Here is a 27,177-nt window from a genome sequence, read left to right on the forward strand (position 1 = left end):
TCAAAAAAAGAATGTGCCCAAAGGTTGTCTGGGTTTTGTTGCATGCAGGTGTGGGCTCTGTCTATTGCGGAGGGGTTGTGCATTGTCCTTCCCTGAATGCAGCAAGATCTAGAGAACCATCAGGTGTGGGCTGATAAATGGCAATACACCTGGTATCCTGTGGCAAGTCATCAAGTCATGGAGCACCAACACAGACCCTACACACTAGGGGAAATTTTACTGAGGCCAATTGACCTACTACCCACATGTCTTTGGGATGCAGGAGGAAACTGGAGCACCATGCTGTTACAGGAAGAACATGCAAACTCCACACAGGCGACACTCGATTCTGGGTGTTCTTTGGTTTGCAGAAGGGTGTCAATGCGAAATGTCACCTCTCCCTATGCTCCACAGATATCTGACCTACTGCGTTACTCCAGCATTTTGGGTCATTTTGAAGATTGTTCCAGAAACCATTTACATTTCCTATCAGTAGGTTGGATGGGCACCCACCAGATAAAAGTACAACAGAAACATAGGATGGAGACTTAATGTATCTTTGCTTGCATTGTAAACTATTCTAAGGCTGATTATGAATATAGTATAGAGAGAAAGATTTTCAATTTCAAGAACAGCATTGTTGAGTGTCTTTAACATTAAATTGAAGCTGACATTGTTGATTTCAGGACACCTATTGGTTTGTCTCTCTAGCCTCAGAGTGTGGTACAATAGGTGCAATCTTCACAGCCATTTCTTAAAGGGACACATTACAATAAACAACATTTTAAGCTACCATTGTACATGCAAATGAGATTCAACAATTTTCAGACCAGTGAACTTTAAACGCCCACTGCAAATCAACTGATCCAAGATGGCGCCACACCCAGGCAACTCTTTATATGCTCGTCCCAGAAATGGATCTGCATTCATTCATTACAATTGCTCCACTCTTTTAAATCTTTATTTCATCAGCAGCATTTCTTTCTCTAATTATGCTCTTCTTAATCTCCTCTCAGATGTCGATTATTCATTATTCCCTTTTGTCCTGTATCTGTAACGCTGTGGGCGGCTTGTTTGTAATCATGTAGTCTTTTTGCTGATGGATAGCACGCAACAAAAAAGCTTTTCATTGTACCTTAATAAACTAAACTAATAAACCAAAACTAAACAGATTAAAAGTGTTGGTTATACAAAGGCACAAGAAACTACTGATGCTGGAATCTTGAGCAAAAAACCACGAATCTTCTGGAGTAACTCAACGAAACAGGCAGCATCTGTGGAGGAAAATGGACAATGTTTAATTTTTTATATGCACCGGTAACGGAACACTGAAATATTTACTTGCTGCGACTTTACATGCCCATTAACGAAGAACTCCACAGATGCTGCCCCACCAGCTGATTCCATCAGCAGTTTGTTCATTTTGTGTTTGCTATACCGCAGATAATATAGATTTAGTGGAGTTCCTGGTAAAAGGTGCCCCCCTGGGAACAAATAAATCAGGCTGATAAATGAATCAGTGTCATACAGCAAGGATAAATGCCAATTGCCCCTTCAAGCACCCATTTACATGAATTCAATGCAAACCCATTTTATTCTCCACATATTCCCATCAATTGCCCTACGACTGTCACTAATCTACACACTAGGTGTCCCAATTACCTGGGTCAACATTTTCTGCAGATATTTCACATTATGAGGGGAAAATAGATCAGCCATGATTGAATATTTTATATTATGAAATATTCAATCATGGCTGATCTATTTTTCCCTCAACCCCATTCTCCTACCTTCTCCCCATAACCTTTTACACCCTTAAGGGCCTGTCCCACTTACGTGTCCTTGGCACGCAAATTACGCAACCTCGTGGGCACGTTGAGCCGCGACGGTCCCGCGAAGGTCGCACGCGACTTCATTCGACCGCACAGCAGCCTGGAGCGCGTGACGTCATTTGAAGATAGACACAAAATGCTGGAGTAACTCAGCGGGACCGGCAGCATCTCTGGAGAGAAGGAATGGGTGATGTTTCGTGTCGAGACTCTTCTTCAGTCTGAAAGAACGTCACCCATTGCTTCTCTCCAGAGATTCTGCCGGTCCCGCTGAGTTACTCCAGCATTTTGTGTCTATATTCAATTTTCTTGGCTCTGCTCTGGGAGTAGAAGTGGGGGCGGATCCGGACCTCAAAGGTCGTGAGCCCCAGGCCGAATTCGACGATCGTTTGCCTGCTTCTGCTGCTGTTGCAGGCGAGACGTTGCGTCGCGCCAGGGTCTTGGGCCTGTCCCATATTGGCCGTCAGTTACGCAACAGGCCGTTGGCGAGCGTAAATTTCATTCGCTACAAACATTTCAGAGCCCCACGCGATGTCGCGCACTACATACCCCTCCGCGCTTCTCAGTGGGACCGGCCCCACGTGGCCACACGATGCCCGTATGCCTCAACGAGACCACGAGGTTGCGTAATTTGCGTGCCAAAGACACGTAAGTGGGACAGGCCATTTACCAACTAATCAAGAGCCTATCAATCTCAGCTGTAAAAATACCCAATGTGTTGGCCTCCACCGCCATCTGTGGCAATGAATTCCAGACTCACCATCCTCTGGCAAAATAAAAATCTCATGTCTATTGTAAAGATTTGACTTTCATTCTGAGGCTGTCCTCTGGTCCTGGACTTTTTCACTACTGGAAACATCCTCTCCACATCCACTATCTAGGCACTCTATCTAGTTCCTCTGGATTAAAAATGGCTTTGACCCACCTCAGCTCTCTGGGTTCACTGGAGATCGATGAGGCCAATGAAGGACAGTATACGGTGCCACAAAAGACATATTATAGGTGAGATGGGTGACTGGGTTAAGTGAGGACATGCTCCTTTTATTATATACGCCTAGCATTGACATGCTCCAGATGAAGGGCCTCAAGGTTCACATGCCAAAGGCTCCTGTAGGTAAGGGGTAGAACTGGGTTAATGGTGATTGAATGGGGAGATGGAAGACAGGATATTGGGAGGATAAGTGGATAGGGATGGAAAAGGAAGAAACAGAGTTAGGAGGACAGAGTTGTTGGGAATGGGTGTCTGGAAGAGAATCAAGGTACTGTGGGGATGCAAGGATGGGAAGGAATGGGCACTGCCTTGTCTCCTGTGCATTTTCTTTTTATATTCATGGTTAGCCATTATCTTCTACAAGGACAAAAGATGGAACATTATGGTTTCAATTATAAAAGTGCAAGTAGGCAGTGGAAAAGTGGAAGACATAGCATTAGCTTGATGTTAGACACCCGCACTCCAATCTTCTACTGTGCAGAAAGCCCAATTTATTATGGGCAGAGCAGGGGTTACATTTCTATAAAAGTCCTTTCCTTTGTAATTATCACAGAGGAAGTGCACTAGGGGGCAGGTTGGTATTGGGCCAATTGGTAGAGAGGGCTAGCGTGGGTGAAAGGGAAGAGAATTGCGATGAAGAGAGACTGCTAGGAAAGCCGATGAAGAAACTCTTCCAGGGATAAAGCGGAGAGATGGGTCAGCGGGTGTGGGGGCAGTATTGGTGGAGTTTGGGGAAATGATTAGGAGAAGCAAAAGAGATGACAAGGCAATTGGAGGAATGAACTGAGATGATAGCGGTGTGGAGTGGGGCGATTTAGGGGGTTGAGATGTGATATTGAATGCGTGAGGACTTAACATATTTTGGCCAATTATTATTCTTTCCGAGTATACAAGGATCAGGCAAGAAAAGGCATTAATTGCTGGAACCATAAAAAAATTTGATTGAAACTTCCTTGGATGGTCAGAAAGATGGATCCATAATGAATGGCAATACAACAGAATTCCTGTTGCCAGTGCCCTCGATGTGTTGCAAATTGCCATGAAAAAGGCAAATGAGACCACGGGGAGGTAGAGGTTGGATCAATCAGTGTATTAGAGCAAGCACCTGACCTAGAAAACTCCATGTGACTTAAATATTGCTGACACTTCCAAAGAGGAGAATCCTTAATTTTTCTTGTCAACCAAGCTGTGTCGATAGAGAAGACAACCAAGCTGTTTCGATAGAGAAGAAACAGACAGGCATTGGACTCCATCAACCTAGAGTTAAAAAACAATCCTACTATAGATCCAAGGTCCTGGTTAAAACTTATTTCTAGCTCAGACTAGCATCATACAATTTATCATTCATCTATAAAATAGCCTTGGTGTCTAAATCAAGTTACTGAATTCCAAGCTTCGAATATCTTGACTTGCCAATGAGATAAACTAGACTCCAACCTGCAGTTCAAAAAAAATCAATCTTTCCTGATTTGGGGAAATGATTTTTTGTGCAACCTGTGGGATACCATAACACATGCATTTCCTTTATAACACTCACATTATTATAAATTGACATAGGCTTTGGCCCGCTATCAGTAATGCCATGTGAGATCAGTGCTGTCCACAACTGATTGTCCGGCACCATTGGTTCCAGAGACTTGCTGGATTATCCATTTAACTGGACCAACAGAGGTCAAGGCCACGAGTGGCCGAGATACCAGCCCACAGTTGGCATTGGAAGTCGGCTATGAGAACGGATCTGCAGGCTCCAGCCAGGCCGGAGATCGAGCCTTGGCCACAAGGGGCAAATTCGACCCGCCACAGAAATTCCAATGAGGTCGTGGTCGGCCACCTCTCCCAGATTTGGCGCCAAATTTCCGGGGACTTCCAGGGTGTGGGTGGGGATTTTAAGTGCGCACTCATAATTTTGTCTGGATTATAGGAGGTGCCAGACCACCAGTTGCCGGAAAATCAGTGCCGGACTTGTATATATTTTTTAATCCGCAAGGTTGTCTATATGGCCTTCAGTAATGAAAGTCCGCTTCCTTAAAGTTGCACACATGCTTCATAATACTACTTTTTGGTAACCACTTAAGGAACTCTTGATATGACCATTCATTAATATTGTATTGATTAAGGTTTCCAAAAATATATATGAATATATAATTGGCTTGATGATAGGAAGCAGAGGATAATGGTGGAAGTTTGTTTTTTTGGACTGGAGGCCCATGACGAGCAGTGTGCCTCAGGTATCAGTACTAGGCCATTGATGTTTGACATCTACGTCAACAGTTTGGATGAGAATGTGCAAAGCAAATTTGCAGATGACACCAAAATACATAATATCAAAGATGTAAAGAAAGTTATCAAGAATTGGAGCAGGATCTTGGTCAGTTGGGTAAGTGACCCGAGGAATGGTAAATGGTATTTAATTCAGATGAGTGCAGGATGTGACGTTTTGGGATGCCAAAACAGAGTAGGATTTTCAGTGTACATGGAGGCCCTGGGAGTGTTGTAGAACAGTGGGACCGAGGAGTATAAATACTTAATTTCCTGAAAGTAACATCAATGGTTGAGGGGGTGGCAAAGGCAGCTTGTTAGCATGCTGGCCCTCATCAGCAATGATAGTTGGGACATGGGACATATTGTATTCAGTTGTGATCACCCTGCAAAAGGAAACATACCATTATCCTGGAAAGAGTGCAGATTTGCGAGGATGTTGTTAGAACTCGAAGTACTGAGTTAGAGGGAGAGGCTGAGCAGGCTGAGACCTTTTTCTTGGAGCATAACAGACTGAGACTTGATCATACAGAGATGCACAAAGTCATAAGGGGTACTGATTGGTGAATGCACACAGTCTTTATCTCCAGGGTTGGGGAATCAAGAATTAGTGGGCGTTGGTTTAAAGAGGGGAAAATGTAATAGGAACCCGAGGGACAACCTTTTCCACATAAAAGGGTGGTACATATATGAATGAAGTTGCCATCATATAACTACTGTGTGTGTATGTGTGTGTGTGTGTGTGTGTGTGCGTGTGTGTGTGTGTTCATATGTGATTCACATCTCCTCGAAAACCAGACGCGGTAACGGTGACATTTTTACATATTCCGGTAGATTTACCTCGTGATTTCAAGAATCCCCTCATCTGAAAATTTGATTCATTATTTTCCGTTTTTTTTTTACTAAAATTGTTCACCAATCTTTCATATTTTTAAAATCTAACGTGCTGAAACGAGCTGGATGATGTCACAATGCCTTTGCTCCACACGGCAAGCTGCGCAGAGTTTTCAACGCAAAGCCATGAGCTGCGAGTTACGTGGCCCAGTCGTCCTAACCCCACCCCTGCTCTGGATTTAAGCCGTTGAACACGTGATCAAGTCGTGCAGCATGCTCCGCTGGGCTCCTTCAAGTTCTACAACGTGGCGGCAGCGGTTGGGAGGAGAGGGGGGGTAGGAAGGAGAGGGGAGGAAGGAGAGTGGGGGGAGGAGAGGGGGGGGAGGGGAGAGATCCTCCCTCTATGCCCCATTCCTCTCTGGCCCCCTTCCTCTCTGCCCCCCCAGGGGTAAAAGGAGTGAAAAACAGTGAAAGTGGTTGAGACGGGCAGCATAACATTTGAAAGAAATTTGGAATATGGATAGGAAAGGATTTGTGGGATATGGGTCAAAAGCAGGCAAATATGATCACTGTACATGGCAGTTTACTGTGCATGGACGAATTGAGCCAGAGTTCTGTTTCTGTATTATATGACTGTTTATATATGGCTCGTGCACAATTGAGGGTGGGGGAAACGAAGGAGGATTTTTCTTCTGAAGTGCAGTAAAGTGAAGTGCTCTGACATTTAAAAAAGACTGTATATTTGAGACGCGCAGTCTAAAGACACCACATGTTCAAGAACAAATCTTCATTTTGAAAAAGGTACTTCGTTCCACATGAATAAATTATGATTTATCTGTAAATATTTAATGTTTTGGTATAGTCAGTTTCTACACATCAAACCTTACCAGACTAGCAAAGTTATCCTCAGTTTTGCAACAAAATATAAATCATAACCAACAATTGAAAGCTACTCAATGGCTTGAGCTTCTTACTTTAATATTGACCAGCTCACCATTTTTTCTGTTAGAATTTGTAAGGAAATTGCATAGAAATCACTAAAACCCATCTGGTGTGTGGATGAAAAAAATGTTTCTCTCCCTGGTAAAGCCACTTAAAAGAGCACACAAGTACCATAAAATAACTATAAAAATAATTATCTGTATATTTAATAATCACTATCATATTTGTAGAATGCTATGAATTCTTTATACTTCTGTATTTTATTGCATTATCTCCTTCTATCTCCAAGTATTACTAATGTAAAAGCAATTGAACACTCCAATACTGTATTAATAATTCTGTGTGGGACATTGTTTACCATTGCCACAATTATGTATAACATGGAAGATTTGTACAAAGTGTTATTTAGATATTACAGTGTGTATGCTAAAAGCTCCCCGTAAAGACATTTGCAAGTTGGTCCTGTTTTTAGGACTAAGTCTGAGGTTTTTTTTTTAAACAAATGCTTACTTTCTAATAATTTGAGCACGCTTTTATCTTCTAATCATTTTAGTCACTCATTTGATTTATATAATTTTCAATAATCATTTGTACTCTTGTATTTTTTAGTGTTTCTTTTTGAGTCACTTTCCCTCGGAGATGGAGACCTGTTAGATTTCACTCGAGATTTTGATCCATGTTTATAGGGTTGAAAACTGTTTTTGTGAGTCTTTTCTTTTTTTCTTCGTTCATTCTCATTTAGATTGGAATCCTTAACCTCTTCCCTTTGTCTCTGCTCATATGTTGGCTTTCGAGATGGTATTGTATTCTTAATAGTATTGATGAGAAACCGTTTGTTAGCTCCTGGAAGAGGACACTTCATCCTGTTAAAGCAAAATATAAAGTATTTCACTATTCAGAATACAAGAGAAAAAAAAAATCAGTTAAGAATTAGTCAGAGAATTTAATGGAGCTTCCACTTCAAATCATTAAAGTGAGGCATTGTATAAATTCAGTCGGACTGTCAGTGCTCACAACAAATCAACTGTGAGAAGAGAGTATGAGTTTACACTGGTATAGCATCATTTATATCATGGAAGGTTTTAAACAGATAAACAAAGAACGTAATGGGGGCAAATGGCAGTTTTATAGGATATTGGATAAGTTGCAATTGGAGTATTGCATGTAGTTCTGGTTGTACCATTGCAGAAAGAAGGCAGCAGCTTTGGAAAACAAGCAGAGGTGGTTCACCAGAATAATGCCTGGATTAGGGGTATTAGCTTCACGACTTGGATTGTTTTCATGGAACGTTAAAGGATGCTAGAGACCTGATAGAAGTATATGAAATAATGAGAGGCATAGATGGGGTAGACAGTCAGAATCTTTTTCGCAGGGTGGAAAAATAATTATAAAGAGAATAACTTTAAGGTTATGCAAATTTTAAAGAGGTGCGAGGCAAGTTGTTTTTAAAAATAAACAGAGGTGGTAAGTGCCTGGTACGTGCTACCAGGGTTTGTGGTTGAGGCGGATACAATAGTGGGATGTAAGCCATTTTTGCATAGGCACACAAATGTACAGGGAATGGAGGGATATGGATTTTATGGAGGCAGGTAAAAGTTAGCCTTAGTATCATGGGCTGAAGGTCTTGTTCTTGTGCTCTACTGTTCTATGCAAACTGCTTGGCAAACTCTATGCAGCCCTACTGAACTTCTTACAGTTCTCTTGGGAACAGTGGAGCTTCACAGTTCCTCTTTCCAGCCTAGACCATGCTGCACTGGTCTCACTGAATTGCATGGGAAGTTACATGACCATACTTACACAAGTTGATGACTATGGGGAAACTGGTCAAAGATGTTTACGCCGATGCAGGTTTTGAGAAGACTGATGTAAAAAGGTACTGAAGATTTAAGGAACTAATAGATTAAAAAAAAAAGGGTGTCATATAACCCACGTGTTTCCAGACATTTTGTTGAAAGAGCATAGGTCATGGAACTGGAAAAAAATACCAAAAAAAAGCAGGCAACCAGTGAAGGGATATTAAGTCTGTCCTAGAATTCTGAATTCAAATGTTGAAGGGATTAAAAAGCATGTGAATCCAGAGGGGCCTGGAGTGATGGCATCATATTTTGGATGTAGAAAATACAACCATTTATTGTTCTGATTATTTCATTGTTTAGAAAGGCTCTCTTTTAATATTTAAATCCATATTAAAATATATAAATGTTTCTACTTAATTTTATTCAATAGAAATTACCAAGGATACATGATCATCTTAAAATGTCACAGTGTACATAATATTAGCAATTGTCCTTTTGATTAAGTAGTGGCACACCAAGTCATTAATGCAGTATCCATCTGAAGACTACCACTTGATTGTGATACACAATAATCAGGTATAATCCCTGTGAAATGCAAATTTTGACATTTACATATGAAAATTACAAATCATAAATTATGGTTCAATAAACTTCAATAGCTCTCACGTTTGGTGGTGATAATACAATACAAAAGTTAACATGCTGCGAAAAGGAGTCCCAAAAAGTATAATTACATTTCTGAAAATATGTATTCTAACTGCAGTGAATAGCTCCACATTCAAGTAATATGCATTATTAACAATCAATTTGTGCGGGAAGAAGTTGTTAGGAATTTTGATAGATTTTTAATTACATGTTTGATTCCTTTGTGTAAAAATTTACATGTTAACTGTAATAATGGATCTTGTAATTGTACTTTTCCAAAAATGGAGTGAGGGCAAATCTGGAGAATCATGCTAATTTATTTTCTCAGGCTCATGTTTCATGGGTTCTTCATATACGTTAGTAAATATCAATCTTTGTAGTTTTGCTGTTTTATGAGCTAGTATAAAAAACCCTGGAATAGTTAATAGGTACATCAAAGCTGAAAGGTTTGCGCAACTTCTTGCCAAATACAAAAATATCCCCTGGCTCCAAAACTAAGCAGGTAGTTTCCTGATGTTGCTTTTTACATTAGAATGTTCAAGATTGGAACTTCTCAGATGAAAATAAATGATGTAACCAGATATACCTGTTGGACATGAACCAGTCCTCACCAAGAAAATAGGGATGAAATAAATAATTTTGGAATTCACACTTCATTAATGTTTATGGGGAAAGTGCGAATGGTGTCCAAATATCATCCTAGTGGCTGTTCAAATCAAAGGTGCTCACTTGTGGATGAACCTACCAATTTAATCTTTAGAAATGTTGAGATGACATGTTCAGAGAATAAGTGCGTAGAATGATTACCAGCATGTTATGATACCAAACAGATGCCCCATGGGCTTCTGGTAGGCACAGGGACACTTCACATTTTCAGTAGCAGGCAAAATATCTTCCTTTGGCAGATGTGTTGATGGCAGCTTTCCATCCCAAAAGAAAACATAACTGTAAATTGTCAGTGGCATCACTAAAAAATATAAACTATTACTCAACTGCACTGCTGAGTAGTTCTTTGGAAGTATCTCAATGATAGTATACCACTTGTTATGCTGTGAAGGGCAGTATATCATTATGATGAAAAAACTCTCTTTGTATGTTTCTTCTCACCAACTATTTCTAGGGGATTAAAATACTCCTATGACCATGGGGACCTATTATTTCAGGGTTTGAAAGATAGATGTCATCTAACTACCATTCAGCAAGACACTGTTCTTGCATTTTACTGTAAGGATTGGCCATCGTCCAAAGCAAGTTAGAACTAATCCATGGGGTGATCCTTGCTTGTATCCATTTCAGCACCACCTTGACTTTACCACAATCCAGTAAAGGTCTTGATGCAAGGATTATCTATCCAACCCACCTCCCCCTCGGCAAATTTATTATTGCTCCCAGCATTTATTTTCCTTTTGTCTTGGGTTTAATTCCTTATTCTATTAAATCAAAGATTGCTGATTAGTTTAAGATATCTTTAAAGCATTCAGAATTATTGATCATTTTCCTTCCCAATTGTAGCATCCATATCTCTATAATTATAAAAGTCTGATCGCGTGCGTGTGTGTGTGCCTGTGTATATAATCACATCTTCTTGAAAAATCGTCGCGCTGACGGTAACATTTTTGCATATTCCAGTAGAGATTTATCCTTTGGACTCTGAAATCGTCTTATCTGAATAGTTCATGCATTATTTCTCCAGTTATTAATCAAAATGTTCACAAATCTGAAATAACTTTGAATCTAAACGAGATGGTCTCGCTGATGACGTCACAATGGGTCTGCTGCGCGCGGCCTATGCTGTTTCACGTGCTGCGAGTAGTGCCAATGTTTCTTGTACATTTCATTGTCATGTTATACAATACTTTGAGAATGCTATATAATTTTAATTATTTTGCAACTGGCAAATTTCTTTGGTTTTAAATATATGCTTACCAGCCCATGGGTCCCATTGTTTCAGCCCTGGCTTTTCCACGTTTTGCTTCTGTAAGAAGTTCTTCCACAGCTTTCCTATTTTAAACAAAAAATATTGCTTTTATTGATTAAAAATAGAAAACAGTAAATCTAAACCTATACAATTAGTTTCTTATTACCTTCCTTCTAGCATGTTTCCAACTCCAAAATGCTTGATGCACTTTTTAGTACTAATATTATTCAGCATATTTCAATGAGAAAGTGCAATGTTATACAGTGCCCTCCATGTTTGGGACAAAGACCCATCATTTATTTATTTGCCTCTGTACTCCAAAATTTGAGATTTGTAATAGAATCTTTATACATTTTTTATACCATTTTAATCCATTTTGGTTTCACCATGTAGAAATTACAACTGTGTTTATACATAGACCCCCCACTCACTCCATTTTCAGGGCACCATAATGTTTGGGACACATGGCTTCACAGGTGTTTGTAATTGCTCAGGTGTTTTTAATTGCCTCCTTAATGCAGGTATAAGAGAGCTCTCAGCTTTCCTCCAGTCTTTCCATCACCTTTGGAAACTTTTATTGCTGTTTATCAACATGAGGACCAAAGTTGTACCAATGAAAGTCAAAGAAGCCATTATGAGACTGAGAAACAAGAATAAAAACTGTTAGAGACATCAGCCAAACCTTAAGCTTACCAAAATATCATTAAGAAGAAAGGCTTCTTAGGCTTCTAGGCTTCCAAACCTTAGGCTTAATGGAATATCATTAAGAAGAAAGAGAGCACTGGTGAGCTTACTAATCGCAAAGGGACTGGCAGGACAAGACCTCCACAACTGATGACAGAAGAATTCTCTCCATAATAAAGAAAAAACCCTCAAACACCTGTCCGACAGATCAGAAACACGCTTCAGGAGTCAGGTGTGGATTTGTCAATGACCACTGTCCATGGAAGACTTCATGAACAGAAATACAGAGGCTATATTGCAAGAAGCAAACCACTGGTTAACTGCAAAAATAGGATGGCCAGGTTACAGTTTGCCAAGAAGTACTTAAAAGAGCAACCACATTTCTGGAAAAGGGTCTTGCGTACAGATGAGACTAAGATTAACATATCAGATTGATAGCAAGACCAAAGTATGGAGGAGAGAAGGAACTGCCCAAGATCCAAAACATAACACCTCATCTGTGAAACACGATGGTTGGGGTGTTATGGCTGGGCATGTATGACTGCTGAAGGTACTGGCTCACTTATCTTCATTGATACAAATGCTGATAGTAGTAGCATAATGAATTCAGAAGTGCATAGACACATCCTATCTGCTCAAATTCAAACAAATGCCTCAAAACTAATTGGCCGGCAGTTCATTCCACAGCAAGACAATGATCCCAAACAAACTGCAAAAGCAACAAAGGAGTTTTTCAACGCTAAAAAATGGTAAATTCTTGTGTGGCCAATCACCCGATCTGAACCCAATTGAGCTTGCCTTTTATATGCTGAGGAGAAAACTGAAGGGGATTAGCCCCCAAACCAAGCAAAAGCTAAAGATGGCTTCAGAACATCAACAGAGAAGACACCCAGAAACTGGTGATGTCCATGAATCGCAGACTTCAAGCAGTCATTGCATGCAAAGGATATGCAACAAAATACTAAACATGACTACTTTCATTTACATGACATTGCAAACAGTCATGCTCAAAGGTGGAGGTCTACTGTATGTGCTAAGGGAGCTGCTCAAATCAGTTGTGTGCAGCTGAGGACATAGTTTAAGCCATTCCTTCCATTCATGTAATGTGGCTAAATTATATTGTGCAACCCCATGATGTATTTGATTTAAGATTATAAGAGAATAATTTATGAGGTGTTAATGTTAAGTAACGGGAATAACATGACTTGTTTTAAATATGTTGACTTGAATATTCTGTATTGCATTTTTTAATGATTCAAATATATCTGGAAATTTATAAATATGAAATATGAAAAATACAAAAACATCTTTATCAGTTATCCAATCATACATAATCATGGATTCTGTTATTTTTCAAGCTGAGGGCTAAGGAATTCTCAGTGTAAAGTACAATACCTTCCATAATGTTTGGGACAAAGACCCATCAATAGACAACAGGTACAGGGGAAGGCCATTGCGCCCCTTCGAGGCAGCACCACCATTCATTGTGATCATGGCTGATCATCCCCAATCAGTACCCCATTCCTGCCTTCTCCCCATATCCCCTGACGCCACTATTTTTAAGAGCCCTATCTAGCTCTCTCTTGAAAGTATCCAGAGAACTGGCCTCCACCGCCCTCTGAGGCAGAGAATTCCACACTCACAATTCTCTGTGTGAAAAAGTGTTTCCTCATCTCCGTTCTAAATGGCTTACCCCTTAATCTGAAACAGTGGCCTCTGGTTCTGGACTCCCCCAACATCGGGAACATGTTTTCTGCCTCTACCGTGTCCAAACCCTTAATAATCTTATATGTTTCAAATAAGATGCCCTCTCATCCTTCTAAACTCTAGAGTATACAAGCCCAGCCACTCCATTCTCTCAGCATATGACAGTCTCGCCATCCTGGGAATTAACCTTGTAAACCTACACTGCACTCCCCCAATAGCAATAATGTCCTTCCTCAAATTAGGGGGCCAAAACTGCACACAATACTCCAGGTGTGGTCTCACTAGGGCCCTATACAACTGCAGACGGACCTCTTTGTTCCAATACGCCTCTTGTTATGGAGGCCAACATGCCATTCGCTTTCTTCACTGCCTGCTGTACTTGCATGCTTACTTTCATTGACTGATGAACAAGGACCCCCAGATCCCATTGTACCTCCCCTTTCCCCAACTTGACACCATTTAGATAATAATCTGCCTTCCTGTTTTTGCTACCAAAGTGGATAACCTCACATTTATCCACATTAAACTACATCTGCCATACATCTGCCCACTCACCCAACCTGTCCAAGTCATCCTGCATTCTCATAGCATCCTCTTCACAGTTCACACTGCCACCCAGCTGTGTCATCTGTGAATTTGCTAATGTTACTCTGAATCCCTACATCTAAATCATTGATGTATATTGTAAATAGCTGCGGTCCCAGCACCGAGCCTTGTGGTACCCCACTAGTCACTGCCTGACATTCTGAAAGGGACCCGTTAATCCCTACTCTTTGTTTCCTGTCTGCCAACCAATTTTCTATCCATGTCAGCACTCTACCCCCATTACCATGTGCCCTAATTTCGCTCACTAATCTCCTATGTGGGACCTTATTAAATGCTTTCTGAAAGTCCAGCTACACTACATCCACTGGCTCTCCCTTGTCCATTTTCCTAGTTATACCTCAAAAAATTCCAGAATATTAGTCAAGCACAATTTCCCCTTCATAAATGCATGCTGACTCAGACTGATCCTGTTGCTGCTATCCAAATGTGCTGCTATTTCATCTTTTGTGATTGACTTCAGCATCTTCCCCACCACCGATGTCAGGCTAACTGGTCTATAATTCCCTGTTTTCTCTCTCCCACCTTCTTTAAAAGTGGGATAACATTAGCTGCCCTCCAATCCACAGGAATTGATCCTGAATCTATAGAACATTGAAAAATTATCACCAATACGTCCACGATTTCTAGAGCCACTTCCTTAAGTACCCTGGGATGCAGACCATCAGGCCCTGGGGATTGATCAGCCTTCAGTCCCATCAGTCTAAACAACACCATTTCCTGCCTAATGTGGATTTTCTTCAGTTCCACCGTCATCCCAGATCTTCTGGCCACTGGTACATCAGGATGTACATCAGTGCAGCAAATTTATTTATTTGCCTCTGTACTCCACAATTTGAGATATGTAATATAAAAAAATCACATGTGGTTAAATGGCACATTGCCAGGTTTTAATAAAGACCCATTTTTATACAGTTTGGTTTCACCAAGTAGAAATTACAGCGGTGTTTATACATAGAGAACCCCATTTCATGGAACCATAATGTTTGGGACACTGCAATGTAATGTAAATGAAAGTAGTCATGTTTAGTATTTTGTTGCATATCCTTTGCATGCAATGACTGCTTGAAGTCTGCAATTCATGGACATCACCAGTTGCTGGGTGTCTTCTCTGGTGATGCTCTGCCAGGCCTGTATTGCAGCCATCTTTAGCTTATGCTTGTTTTGGGGGCTAATCCCCTTCAGTTTTCTCTTCAGCAAATAAAAGGCATGCTCAATTGGGTTCAGATTAGATGATTGACTTGGCCACAAGAATTGAGCATTTTATAGCTTTGAAAAACTCCTTTGTTGCATTAGCAATATGTTTGGGATCATTGTCTTGCTGTAGAATGAACCGCCGGCCAATGAGTTTTGAGGCATTTGTTTGAACTTGAGCAGATAAGATGTGTCTATACACTTCAGAATTCATTATGCTAATACCATCAGCAGTTATATCATCAATGAAGATAAGTGAGCCAGTACCTTCAGCAGCCATATATGCCCAGGCCATAACACCCCCACCACCGTGTTTCACAGATGAGGTGGTATGCTTTGGATCTTGGGCAGTTCCTTCTCTCCTCCATATGTTGCTCTTGCCATCACTCTGATATAAGTTAATCTTCGTCTCATCTGTCCACAAGATCTTTTTCCAGAACTGTGGTTGCTCTTCTTGGTAAACTGTAGCCTGCCATTCTATTTTTGCGGTTAACCAGTGGTTTGCATCTTGCTGTGTAGCCTCTGTATTTCTGTTCATGAAGTCTTCCGCGGACAGTGGTCATTGACAAATCCACACCTGACTCCTGAAGCGTGTTTCTGATCTGTCGGACAGGTGTTTGAGGGTTTTTCTTTATTATAGGCAGAATTATTCTGTCATCAGCTGTGTATGTCTTCCTTGTCCTGCCAGTCCCTTTGCGATTAGTAAGCTCACCAGTGTTCTCTTTCTTCTTAATGATGTTCCAAACAGGTGATTTTAATAAGCCTAAGGTTTGGCTGATGTCTCTAACAGTTTTATTCTTGTTTCTCAGTCTCATAATGGCTTCTTTAACTTTCATTGGCACAACTTTGGTCCTCATGTTGATAAACAGCAATAAAAGTTTCCAAAGGTGATGGAAAGACTGGGGGAAAGACCAGGTGCTGAAAGCACTCTTATACCTGCATTAAAGAGGCAATTAAACACATCTGAGCAATTATAAACGCCTATGAAGCCTTGTGTCCCAAACATTATCGTGCCCTGAAATGGGGTGGGGGGGCGACTATGTATAAACACAGCTGTAATTTCTACATGGTGAAACCAAAATGTATAAAAATGGCCTTTAATAAAATCTGAGGTAGACAAAAATGCTGGAGAAACTCAGCGAGTGAGGCAGTATTTCTGGAGCGAAGACATAGGTGACGTTTCGGGTCGAGATTGAAGCAGGATCTCGACCCGAAACATCACCTATTCCTTCGTTCCATAGATGCTGCCTCACCCACTGAGTTTCTCCAACATTTCTGTCCACCTTTGATTTTTCCTGCATCTGCAGTTCTTTCTTAGACATCTTTAATAAAATCTGACAATGTGCACTTTAACCACATGTGATTTATTTCTATTGCATATCTGAAATTGTGGAGTACAGAGGCAAATAAATAAAAGATGGGTCTTTGTCTCAAACATTATGGAGGGCACTGTGGATTCTTGATTAGTACAGGTGCCAGAGGTTACGGGGAGAAGGCAGGAGAATGGAGTTAGGAGGGAGAGATAGATCAGCCATGAATGAATGGTGGAGTAAACTTGATTTGACAAATGGCCTAATACTGATCCTATCACTTATGATGTTATGATCTTATGAAGAACTTGGAACATCAGGATGTCTTGGGTAAACCAGAGGTCATATTTCACTGCACTGACCATTTCCCAGCAGCATCTGTTTGCGGCTTACTAACTTTTACATCATTTCAGGACAAACCCCCACTGGATCCAGTGTCCATTGCCCTGATAACATTTCTTGCAGATCACTGACTAATTGATTTGTGATCAAAGATATTCTGTTGAATAATGTATCCTACAAGAGACATGCTGCAGGATGGTATAACTGAACAAAATGTTTGAAGGCAATGTAGCCAGATCTATTCTTTGCAGCATTGGAACAGACAGAACATATTTCATATGTGGAGAATTTCCAAACACACAGGTTACATCCAAAATATCACGTAAGATACCTCTATTTCAGGCCTTTTACCATGTAACACTTTTTTTTTGAGGGAGTAGGGTACAAAGAAGATATAAACTGCAATGGATATTGCATTAAATGTTTAAAAGATCTAACAGTGAAACAGGTAATTTATCAAAATATCACTTTTGAAGAATAAAAAACAGATTTGTTCATATTTTATAATCACGTTTCTAATATATGCAACAATTATTACAGTGATTGTTGTTAATTATAGCAACTAGCAGTTAATCAATGAGTCAAAAGATGCAATAAATAAACTTAGACAAAACCAACTTTCACCTACACTGTGATCATGCATAACAGAAAATAATTTTCAGAATTACAATAGCAACCTGTCACTCGCTTGGTTAAAGACAGGTTCTGTAGACTAACAGTACCAATCACAAGAGAATATTTGTAGATTAAATTTGAGATCTTATGATTCAATGAACCATTCATTTTACTTTAGTCATCACAAACTTTGCCAAACTTGCACTGCACTTGCTCTATGGAATTATTTATAACAACTGCTAAAGAGAGCAGATGTTTTACCAACATAAAAATCTGATTATGATGGAGCATTTAGTTGTCTTGTGATGAGTAACTATCAGGGGTAACAGCAGTGAAACATATGGTATCCCTGGAACATACAGTAAAAGGTTTCCCACAGACTGTAATTGGTAGCTTGTAAAACTCATATTGTTCATATTGTAGTTTCATTGACTTGCCTTTGTCAATACCAGATAAAGCACAACACAAGAACGGGAACAGGAGCTTGCTCTGCTACCTAATCTTGGCCTGAACTCTACCTTCAGTCTACTCAACCCTTCCTCAAAAGGCAACTCCTGCACTCCAGGAACCGATCAAGAGAACCTTCTCATAACTGCCCCCAATTGCATGTATATACCTCCTTCCATAAAAACTCCAAAACTGTACACAGTACCTCAGGTGGAGCCTCACCGATTTCTATATATTTGAAGCTTTCATACACCACATCCCATTTTAATAAAGGCCATCATTCCATTTACCTTTCCAAATACAGGTTATCCCCATGTAATAAACGGGTTCCATTTCATAGACATCCATTAGTCAGTTTTCTCCATTAGATAGAAACTATACAAAGATCACTCAATATGGCATCTATACCTCCACGGTATTGTAATGAATGGTATCAAAAATAATTTCTAAAAGTAGAGAAAGAGGACACTAGCTTGCTATTTGTAACAATATGTATGCGTCTCACTTTTGAATTTAAGAATATATAACCATATAATATAACCATATAACAATTACATCACGGAAACAGGCCATCTCGACCCTTCTAGTCTGTGCCGAACACGTATTCTCCCCTAGTCCCATACACCTGCGTTCAGACCATAACCCTCCATACCTTTCCCGTCCATATAACTATCCAATTTATTTTTAATGATAAAAACGAACCTGCCTCCACCACCTTCACTGGAAGCTCATTCCACACAGCCACCACTCTCTGAGTAAAGAAGTTCCCCCTCATGTTACCCCTAAACTTCTGTCCCTTAATTCTCAAGTCATGTCCCCTTGGTTGAATCTTCCCTACTCTCAGTGGGGGAAAGCTTATCCACGTCATCTCTGTCTATCCCTCTCATCATTTTAAAGACCTCTATCAAGTCCCCCCTTAACCTTCTGCGCTCCAAAGAATAAAGCCCTAACTTGTTCAACCTTTCTCTGTAACTTAGTTGCTGAAACCCAGGCAACATTCTAGTAAATCTCCTCTGTACTCTCTCTATTTTGTTGACATCCTTCCTATAATTAGGCGACCAAAATTGTACACCATACTCCAAAATTGGCCTCACCAATGCCTTGTACAATTTTAACATTACATCCCAACTTCTATACTCAATGCTCTGATTTATAAAGGCCAGCACACCAAAAGCTTTCTTTACCACCCTATCTATATGAGATTCCACTTTCAGGGAACTGTGCACAGTTATTCCCAGACCCCTCTGTTCAATTGCATTCTTCAATTCCCTACCATTTACGTCCTATTTTGATTTGTCCTGCCAAGATGTAGCATCCAATATTATGGGAGCTTCCTCAAATGTAGGAGTGTGCATATATCGTGTTTGTAACTCAGAGACAGACTGTGTTTGCCGTTTCCACATGCTATTCCAGAAAGTGTTTCCACGTCTCAACATTTTTTTTTCCTGAAATAGATTTCCAAATTACCTGGAATTTGATGATATTTTCTGGCCCGGTAAGCCTTCCCCAACTGCGCACACGCGGATATTGGGCCCTCTACGCATGTGCATCTCAGTTGGCATCTCTATCGTGTCACTGGCACCATTTTCAATTGTAACGTGACTGACGGGCCTCCCCCAACTGCACAGGCATGGATGGTCGTAAATATACAGGCACATACTTTTTTTTCCGCAAATCATCCCACGGGTCTGATTGGACCCTTTGGCGTCTCCCCGCGCATATGCAGTGGTCCCAGATACCGCGCGTGCACAGTTGGGGCAGCAGTCGCACATGGGTTGGAGAAGGCTTACTGGGCCAGGAAATTCCCCGAAATTTGTTCATTTCCCTAAAATTACCCGAAGACAACCGGAATTTCCCGAATTTCAGGTAATTTCCTTCAAAGTGGAAACACTGAATCCAGATTCCCCAGAGCAACATCATACAATATTCTCTCTCCATTTAATATTCTTCTTCCTGCAAATGTTGATGGTCTCGCTTTTCCTCACTTCATCAGAATACTGAACAGTCTTCTCAGGAGATAAGGCTGTAATCCTGATCTTTCAAACCACCTCATTGCAGCCCTTGCACTTTTTTTAAGCCTACATTTTCTCTATCTCTGTAATGCTCTAATGTTGCAACACTATATTCTGCACACTGATATTTTTCTGTTTATACCTGTACCTGTTGTACTTGTGATTTGCTTGATTATTATACTCATGTATAGCATGATTTGACTGGATAGCGTGCAGGCAAAGTTTTTCACTATATTTCAGTACACATGACAATAATAACCACTAAACCATCCACCAGATGTTTGTCTACTCAACCTATCCACCCCCCCTTTGCATATAATGCGTTCTCTTCACAATTTATTTTCCTCACGTATCTTTGCAATATTGAATACCATACATTTGGTGGTGGAATTGTGGCAGAAATCCCTTCATGCAATGTGGTTCTTAATTTGATTCAAAACACACTTATTTGCACAATTATTAGTACCTGGAATAGCCTAAAGAATAGAACGGTGAAACCATTCAAGTAGTAGTTAAATGCTGTGAAGATAGATATACATTTGCCCTTCATCCTGCAGGTGATGTTTAACTTTTAATATTATTCATATCTCCTTCATACATGTATACATTTTCAAGCTTGAGAGAATTGGGTTTTTTAAATCTATCATCCCACAAGGAATTACCATTGTGATGCTTCTCTACACCTCAAAGTTTGATTTTCTAGTTCTATTTAATATTGATGTTGAAATCTGACAAAACAATGGAAAACAAAGTGCTGGAAGAACTCAGCAGAACTTGGACACCCTCTGTCAGCTTTTCATCAATTGCCACTGTAACATCGACCATCTCAACTTCTCCACTCCTTACCCACTCCAATCTTGCACTCTACAAATGCATGGTCCTCCACTCAACTCAGTACCAATCCCAATATTGTCATCAAACCCGCTGACAAAGGCTGTGCCACTGTAATCTGGTGGACTGACTTCTACCATGCCATGGCCAAGCATCACCAGCCATCACCTCCTAAACCACAGATTTTATTGCCTCTAGCAATCTCCGCTCCTTAGCCTCAAACCTTATAGTTACCCAACCCAGCACTACCCGTATCTATCTCCTTCCCAAAATGCAAACAGGACTGCCTTGGAAGGCCCATTACTTCAAACTCATCTCCAGAAACCATGATTCTATGTTGTACCCCCCTGGTCTAGTCCCTTCTCACCTACATCCAGGACACTTTATAAGCTCTTCACTACTTCAATAACTTCCAATTCCTTGGCTGTCATTGCCTTATCATTACCATTGCTATAAAGTCATACAGCACGCAAACATGTCCTTTGGCCCAATTTTCCCCTGCTGATCATGACATCCGATCTGCACTAGTCCCACCTGCCAACGTTGGGCCATCTATCTATCCATACATAACTAAAACTCTGATCTTGTGCTTCCGGTTTGCGGGGTTTTTCTATATGCGCAAAAACAGTACAAGATAGCGCTACGATTTTTTAGCCAGGTTACTCACTGTTCTCTTGTGCTGCGAGTGCAACAAGTTTCATTCCGATCGGTGGTATATTGTAAAGGTTATCGAGGTTTATAAATCTTAAAAACCGCGCATGCGCAATTCCACCAGTCATCGCCACGCAGATTGGTTTCTTCTCCTGTCAGTCAATGCCATGGCAGGGATGGCGACGCCCCTTACTGCCCCACCGGCGGCAGCCTGTCCCGCCTCACTCACAAACTCCTCTCTCCCCTCCTCAAAGTAACTTGTCTATCGTCTCCCCCACCACCGGCGGCGGCCGCCGCGGGGAGGGGGTTCAGTGGAGGCCCAGTAGAGGACCTGGTCCCGTTTCTCTCCCTCATCACTCATCCCTCTCCCCCACCCGCCCTTTGAGGGCAGTGAGGAGGGATAGTGGGGGGGATAGGGGGAGGTGAGGAGTGGGAGATAGAGGGATAGGAGGGGGGTAGGGAGGAGAGAGCAGTTATGGAGGGAGGGAGGAAGTGACTGAGGGTAGGGGAAAGGAGAGAGAGGGAGATGTGAGGGAGGGTTTGGGGGTGCGGAGGAGGAGAGGGGAAAGATGAGGGAGGGTGAAGAAGAGGGGGAGGGAGTGCTGGGGGATGAGGGGAAATGAGCCGTGCCTGCGCAGTCGGGGGCCATGCGCGAGTGGTGCAATATTGCGTTGGAGGGATGGGCTGCATTGGGGGAACGGGTGAGTGGTGGAATATTGCATTGGGGAACGGGTTGCGTTGGGGGGCCTAGGCCTCCCCTGTGACAGGGACCCAACGGGTCCCACTTAGTCTAGTATCCCTTTAAACCTTTCCTATCCATGTGCCAATCCGAATGGCATTTAAATCTTATCATCCAGTCCCTTTACATTTCCGTTCTCCGTCAGTAAGACTTTGGGGCTTCCAATTCTTCCTTGAACAGGGACCCAACCAGTTCCTGATAACTAACACTCTCCTCCACCTGGCAGAACTTGTCCTCAACAACTTTTCTTATTTCCCTCAAGTCAAAGGTAGCCATGGGCACTAGCATGGGCCCCAGTTATGCTTGAATTTTGCTGTCTATGTTAAACATACTTTATTCCAAATATCCGCTGGTACTGTTCCTCAACTCTTTTGCACTACATTGTTGACTGCATAGGGGCTGCCTCCTGCGCCCAAGCAGAACTTGTTGACTACATAAACTTTCCTACTAACTTTCACCCGTGCCCTCAAATTCACTTGGATTATCTCTGACATTTATTACCCCTCCCCTTCTTGATCTGTCACCATAACTGGGGACATACTATCTGCTGACGTGTATTACAAGCTCACTGATATCTACAGCTACCTTGACTGCACCTCCACCCTGCCTCTTGCAAACATGTCATCCCTTACTCTCAATGTCTCCATCTTCACCAAATCTGCACCAAGATTAAACTTTCCATAACTGGATATCCAAGATGTTCTTTCTTCAGTTAACCAGACTTCTGTCTGCTGTTGGGGATGGAGCTTGCACATATCTCCCACAATTCTGCTCTTATTCCCCCTTCCACAGACAGAACAAGGATACATTTCCCCTGGTTTACACCTTCCATCCCACCAGCCTCCACGTACAACACACTATTCTCCACCACCTTCAAAATGATCCCACCAGTCACATCTTCCTGTTCCCATTCTTTTCCACTTTCCGTACATACTCTCTGCCTGGTTTTGATGTTTCATACATAATTTTAATTTTATTAAAACTTCTCTAGTCACAGTTTTCAAACATCTCTATTAGATGCATCACCTAAGGACTAATCAAAATACATGGTGGAGATGACTCTAGTATATGAAGGGCCAGCTTGACCAGTTCTCCGTATAAGGTGCAGCCTAAAGGAGCCTGAAAACTGTAACATCCAGGTTCAGGAACAACTTCATCCCTACAGCCACCAGGCTATTAAAACACTACAACCTCCAAATAAGCTCTGAACTTAGGGGCAATGGTTTTGTCATTTTGCACTATTATTATTTGTTTGTTTTTTGTGTGCGTGCGTGTGTGTGTGTTTATATACACACTGAACTGTCTTTCCTCTTGTTTATTATATTGTTGACAATATACTATGTTTATATATTCTGTTGTGCTGCTGCAAGTAAGAATTTCATTGTTCTCTCTGGGACGTATGACAATAAAACACTCTTGACTAAAGCAAGCATGCAAGCACTAAATATGGTAGCAGGTCAGATCCAAGATGATCTGATGCAATAGAGCTACATGAAATATAGAAGCACACTGAAAGAATTGGTAGGAAAATGCAAGCTCACTGATGGTGAGCTTGCATTTGGTGAAATGCAGTCAATGGTGAAAATCAGTCAACATCTTTCCATCCAATCTTTCTCCACTTTCCACACAACCACTCTGCCTATTTTAAATGTTTCATAAATTATTTTAATTTAATTAAAAATGAGGACAGTATTATTTTATTGTGCCTATGTAAGATTTTATTATAATATGCAAGGTCAAGAAAATGGAATTAGCTGACTGCTAGCAGTTCCGTAGGAATCGGTGAACTCTAACCGCTTAATGGACCTATGTTTTTTGAAAACCACACACTGATGCCAAATGTGGAAGTGTAAACCAGTGCTTCTTAAACTATTTCATGTCATTCACCTTTGAGTCTTTATCACAAAAATTTCATTCACCCTCGACTAAATTTTCTTGTGTTTTTTGATAATTTTCGTCTTATTCTCCCTTGTGTATAATATATAATTAATTTTGTCACATGAGCAAAAAATATAAATTAACTAATTTCTTAAGTGTTTATTTTATTAAACTTTTTGAACATTCTAAAAATATTTAAAGAAAACTAGGAGTGAAAAAAAAAGTTTAATTACCACTGGAGTTGGAAAATCATTCTATTAGAATGATAAAAAAAAACATTCCAATGTTGGGGTACCAGGCCTCCCGCGGGGGCTATGAGTGAGTGGTGGAATATTACGTTGGGTGGAATATTGCCTTGAGGAACGGATTGCGTTGGGGGACCAGGCCTCCCGTGTGACAGCGACCCAATGGGTCCAACTTGGTCTAGTAACTTTCTATAACTCTCCCCGACGAAAGCTCACAATACCACCAAATATCAACTTTGGTAGCTAAATTGCCACAGAAAGTAAAGTTACAGTTCAACAATTGTCTACGGCGATCCTCCAGTGATGCCATTTAAAAATGTATGATCCCACTAGCTCGTCTGATCTTCCCTAAAATTTTATATTACAGTAAATTTGGGAAATATCCTGCTATGTTGAAATTAGAAAACCATACGTAGAGAAAAGAACATATCCAATTTCCAGCTCCACTGCCATTAAAACTAATAAGAGCTTACTAACCACTTTAATGGCAATGCCATTTTTAAGTATAGAAAAAATATATACATATCTGAATAAATTAAGTCATTCACCCTTCATTCACCCCTCTAGTTCGTTCACCCCAAAATAATTTCATTTGCCCTAGGCTGAACCATTCACCAGTTTAAGAAGCACTGGTCTAAATTATCTCAAGATTAGATGTTGGAGAGCGAAGCAGGATGAACTTCACATCCAGCTGCTCAGCTTTATACCAGGATATTTGAATGAGGTCACACTTTCTACAGTTTATAAGATAGATTCCTTTGCTGTGAGGTGAAATATTTTAAATGTTTTAATTCTTGGTTAACATTTTACAATGGTCCTATTCACTTATTTTACACTTAATGTAAGTGTTTTTATATGTTTCCATCAGAGATGTTTAAAAACAGTTTGAAATAAGGCAAAATGTCAGTCATCAGGGCAGCGCATCAAAAGTCAACACCCTGCCAGCAGTCAGCTTTGCTTCATGAGAATCACTAGGGTTCAGAGGGTTAAGTACATTGGCTCTCAGCAATCAGAAATGAGCAAGAGGCCAGAATTAAAATGATCCAGCCCCATAATATTCTACATACCAGCAAAGAAATTGAGTGAATATTATCATAATTTATAAATGAAACAAAAGTTGAGGGTATACAAAATTTTGGAAAAGCGCAATTTGAAATGGATACATTAGCAGAATTGGGAAGATTTACAAATGCTATTTAATGTTTAGAAACAACCAATGTGGCCTAATGCTTACTTAGAGAAAATTTATGGGGAGGTTAGAGAATGGGGTTAGGTGGGAGAGATAGATCAGCCATGATTGAATGGCAGAATAGACTTGATGGGCCGACTGGCCTAATTCTACTATTCCTTATGACATTATATTGGCTGCTTTCCCCCAGGGTAGCGTTGAGTGTAGATTAATAGACAATAGGTGCAGGAGTAGGCCAATCGGGGCCTTCGAGCCATTCAATGTGATCATGGCTGATCATCCATAATCAGTTCCCCGTTCCTGCCTTCTCCCCATATCAACGACTCTGCTATCTTTAAGAGCCCTAACTCTCTCTTTAAAGCATCCAGAGAACCGGCCTCCACCACCCTCTGAGGCAGATAATTCCACAGACTCACAACTCTCTGTTCTCCCGTTCTAAATGGCTTACCCCTTATTCTTAAACTGTGGCCCATGGTTCTGGACTCCCCCAACACCAGGAACATGTTTCCTGTCTCTAGCGTGTCAAACCCCTTAATAAGCTTACATGTTTTTATAAGAATCCCACTCATCCTTCTAAATTCCAGAGTATACAAGCCCAGCCGCTCTATTCTATCAACATATGACAGTCCAGCTATCCCGGGAATTCAATGATGGGAGTCTGGGCGCCTAATAACAGAGGGTAAGAAATTGTTCCTGGCAAGCTAAGTGAGGCAGGCCATACCAATGTGAATGAAACAATGGCATAGGCATCAATTTCTGGTATATAAATTCCCTCTTATTTCGTTGGCATTTAGCTCGATCAAATGTAAAACATTGCAAATGGCACGAAGTGGAAGACTGGAAATATTGATCCTCCCTTGCCCCACAGATGCTGCCTGGTCTACTGTACATTTCTAGCCTAGTTTTACAAGACATTGACCGACCAAAGGTCCAGCGCTGAGGCTGGGACATGTTTTGTGAGGTGGGGGAAACCACCACAGAAAGAGACGCAACGTCACGCCATGCCACCCAGCAGGGACTGAGGTATATATAGATATATAAATACACATAAATGAAGAGATTCAAATAGGAACAAGTCAAGCGATAAGCGGCCTGTGACTGGGAGACAAACGCAGAGCAGGTAATAATAAGGAAGCGTAGCGACCCGAATCGTCTCCTGTCTAATTTCCCTCCACAGATTCTGTCGGATACTTTCCAACACTTTGTGTTTTGATCGAGGAAAAATTGCAATCGTTTTGGGAGGTAACGGGAAGGTAGGAAGAGGCCCGATCAGGCCGCTGCCCGCGTTAACATGGTTCCCATGTCAAGGCGGCCGACAGTCAGTCAGTCACACGCGTTTACCTCTCGAGCTCGCCATCTTTCTCCATGACAACCCTGCGCGGCTTCGGCGGCCGTTTAACCGCCCGCCGCTGGTTCGGTTGCTTTTCAAACCGGCCTGACGGTGCGCGCGGCTTCCAGCAAAGATCCTATAGCTTCCAGCACCAGGCGCGCGCCAGGACCGCTGAAGACCGGAGTGTCCCCGCCCCCTCTCTCTCCT

General features: G+C 41.2%; 1 protein-coding gene across 1 annotated transcript; it reads right to left on the reverse strand.

Annotated features, from left to right (window-relative positions):
• Nucleotides 1-6,706: 6,706 nt before the first annotated feature.
• si:ch211-140b10.6 (protein POLR1D-like) lies at nt 6,707-27,156 on the reverse strand. The gene is made up of 3 exons (XM_055636902.1): nt 26,982-27,156; nt 11,202-11,276; nt 6,707-7,697 (listed from the first exon to the last, which is right to left on the reverse strand). The coding sequence occupies exons 1-3, from the start codon at nt 27,005-27,007 to the stop codon at nt 7,412-7,414; spliced, it is 387 nt and encodes a 128-aa protein (XP_055492877.1). The 5' UTR covers nt 27,008-27,156; the 3' UTR covers nt 6,707-7,411.
• Nucleotides 27,157-27,177: the final 21 nt, after the last annotated feature.

Source organism: Leucoraja erinacea, chromosome 6 (assembly GCF_028641065.1).
Source record: "Leucoraja erinacea ecotype New England chromosome 6, Leri_hhj_1, whole genome shotgun sequence".
Taxonomy (NCBI): Eukaryota; Metazoa; Chordata; class Chondrichthyes; order Rajiformes; family Rajidae; genus Leucoraja; species Leucoraja erinaceus.

Excerpts from the sequence above, each read along its gene's own strand:
- si:ch211-140b10.6 (XM_055636902.1), bottom strand. The coding sequence starts at position 27,007 with ATGGAGAAAGATGGCGAGCTCGAGAG. Across the intron at positions 11,277-26,981 it reads AAAGATGGCGAGCTCGAGAG|GAAAGCTGTGGAAGAACTTC; the intron begins GTAAACGCGTGT and ends TGTTTAAAATAG. Across the intron at positions 7,698-11,201 it reads ACAATGGGACCCATGGGCTG|GATGAAGTGTCCTCTTCCAG; the intron begins GTAAGCATATAT and ends TTGCTTTAACAG.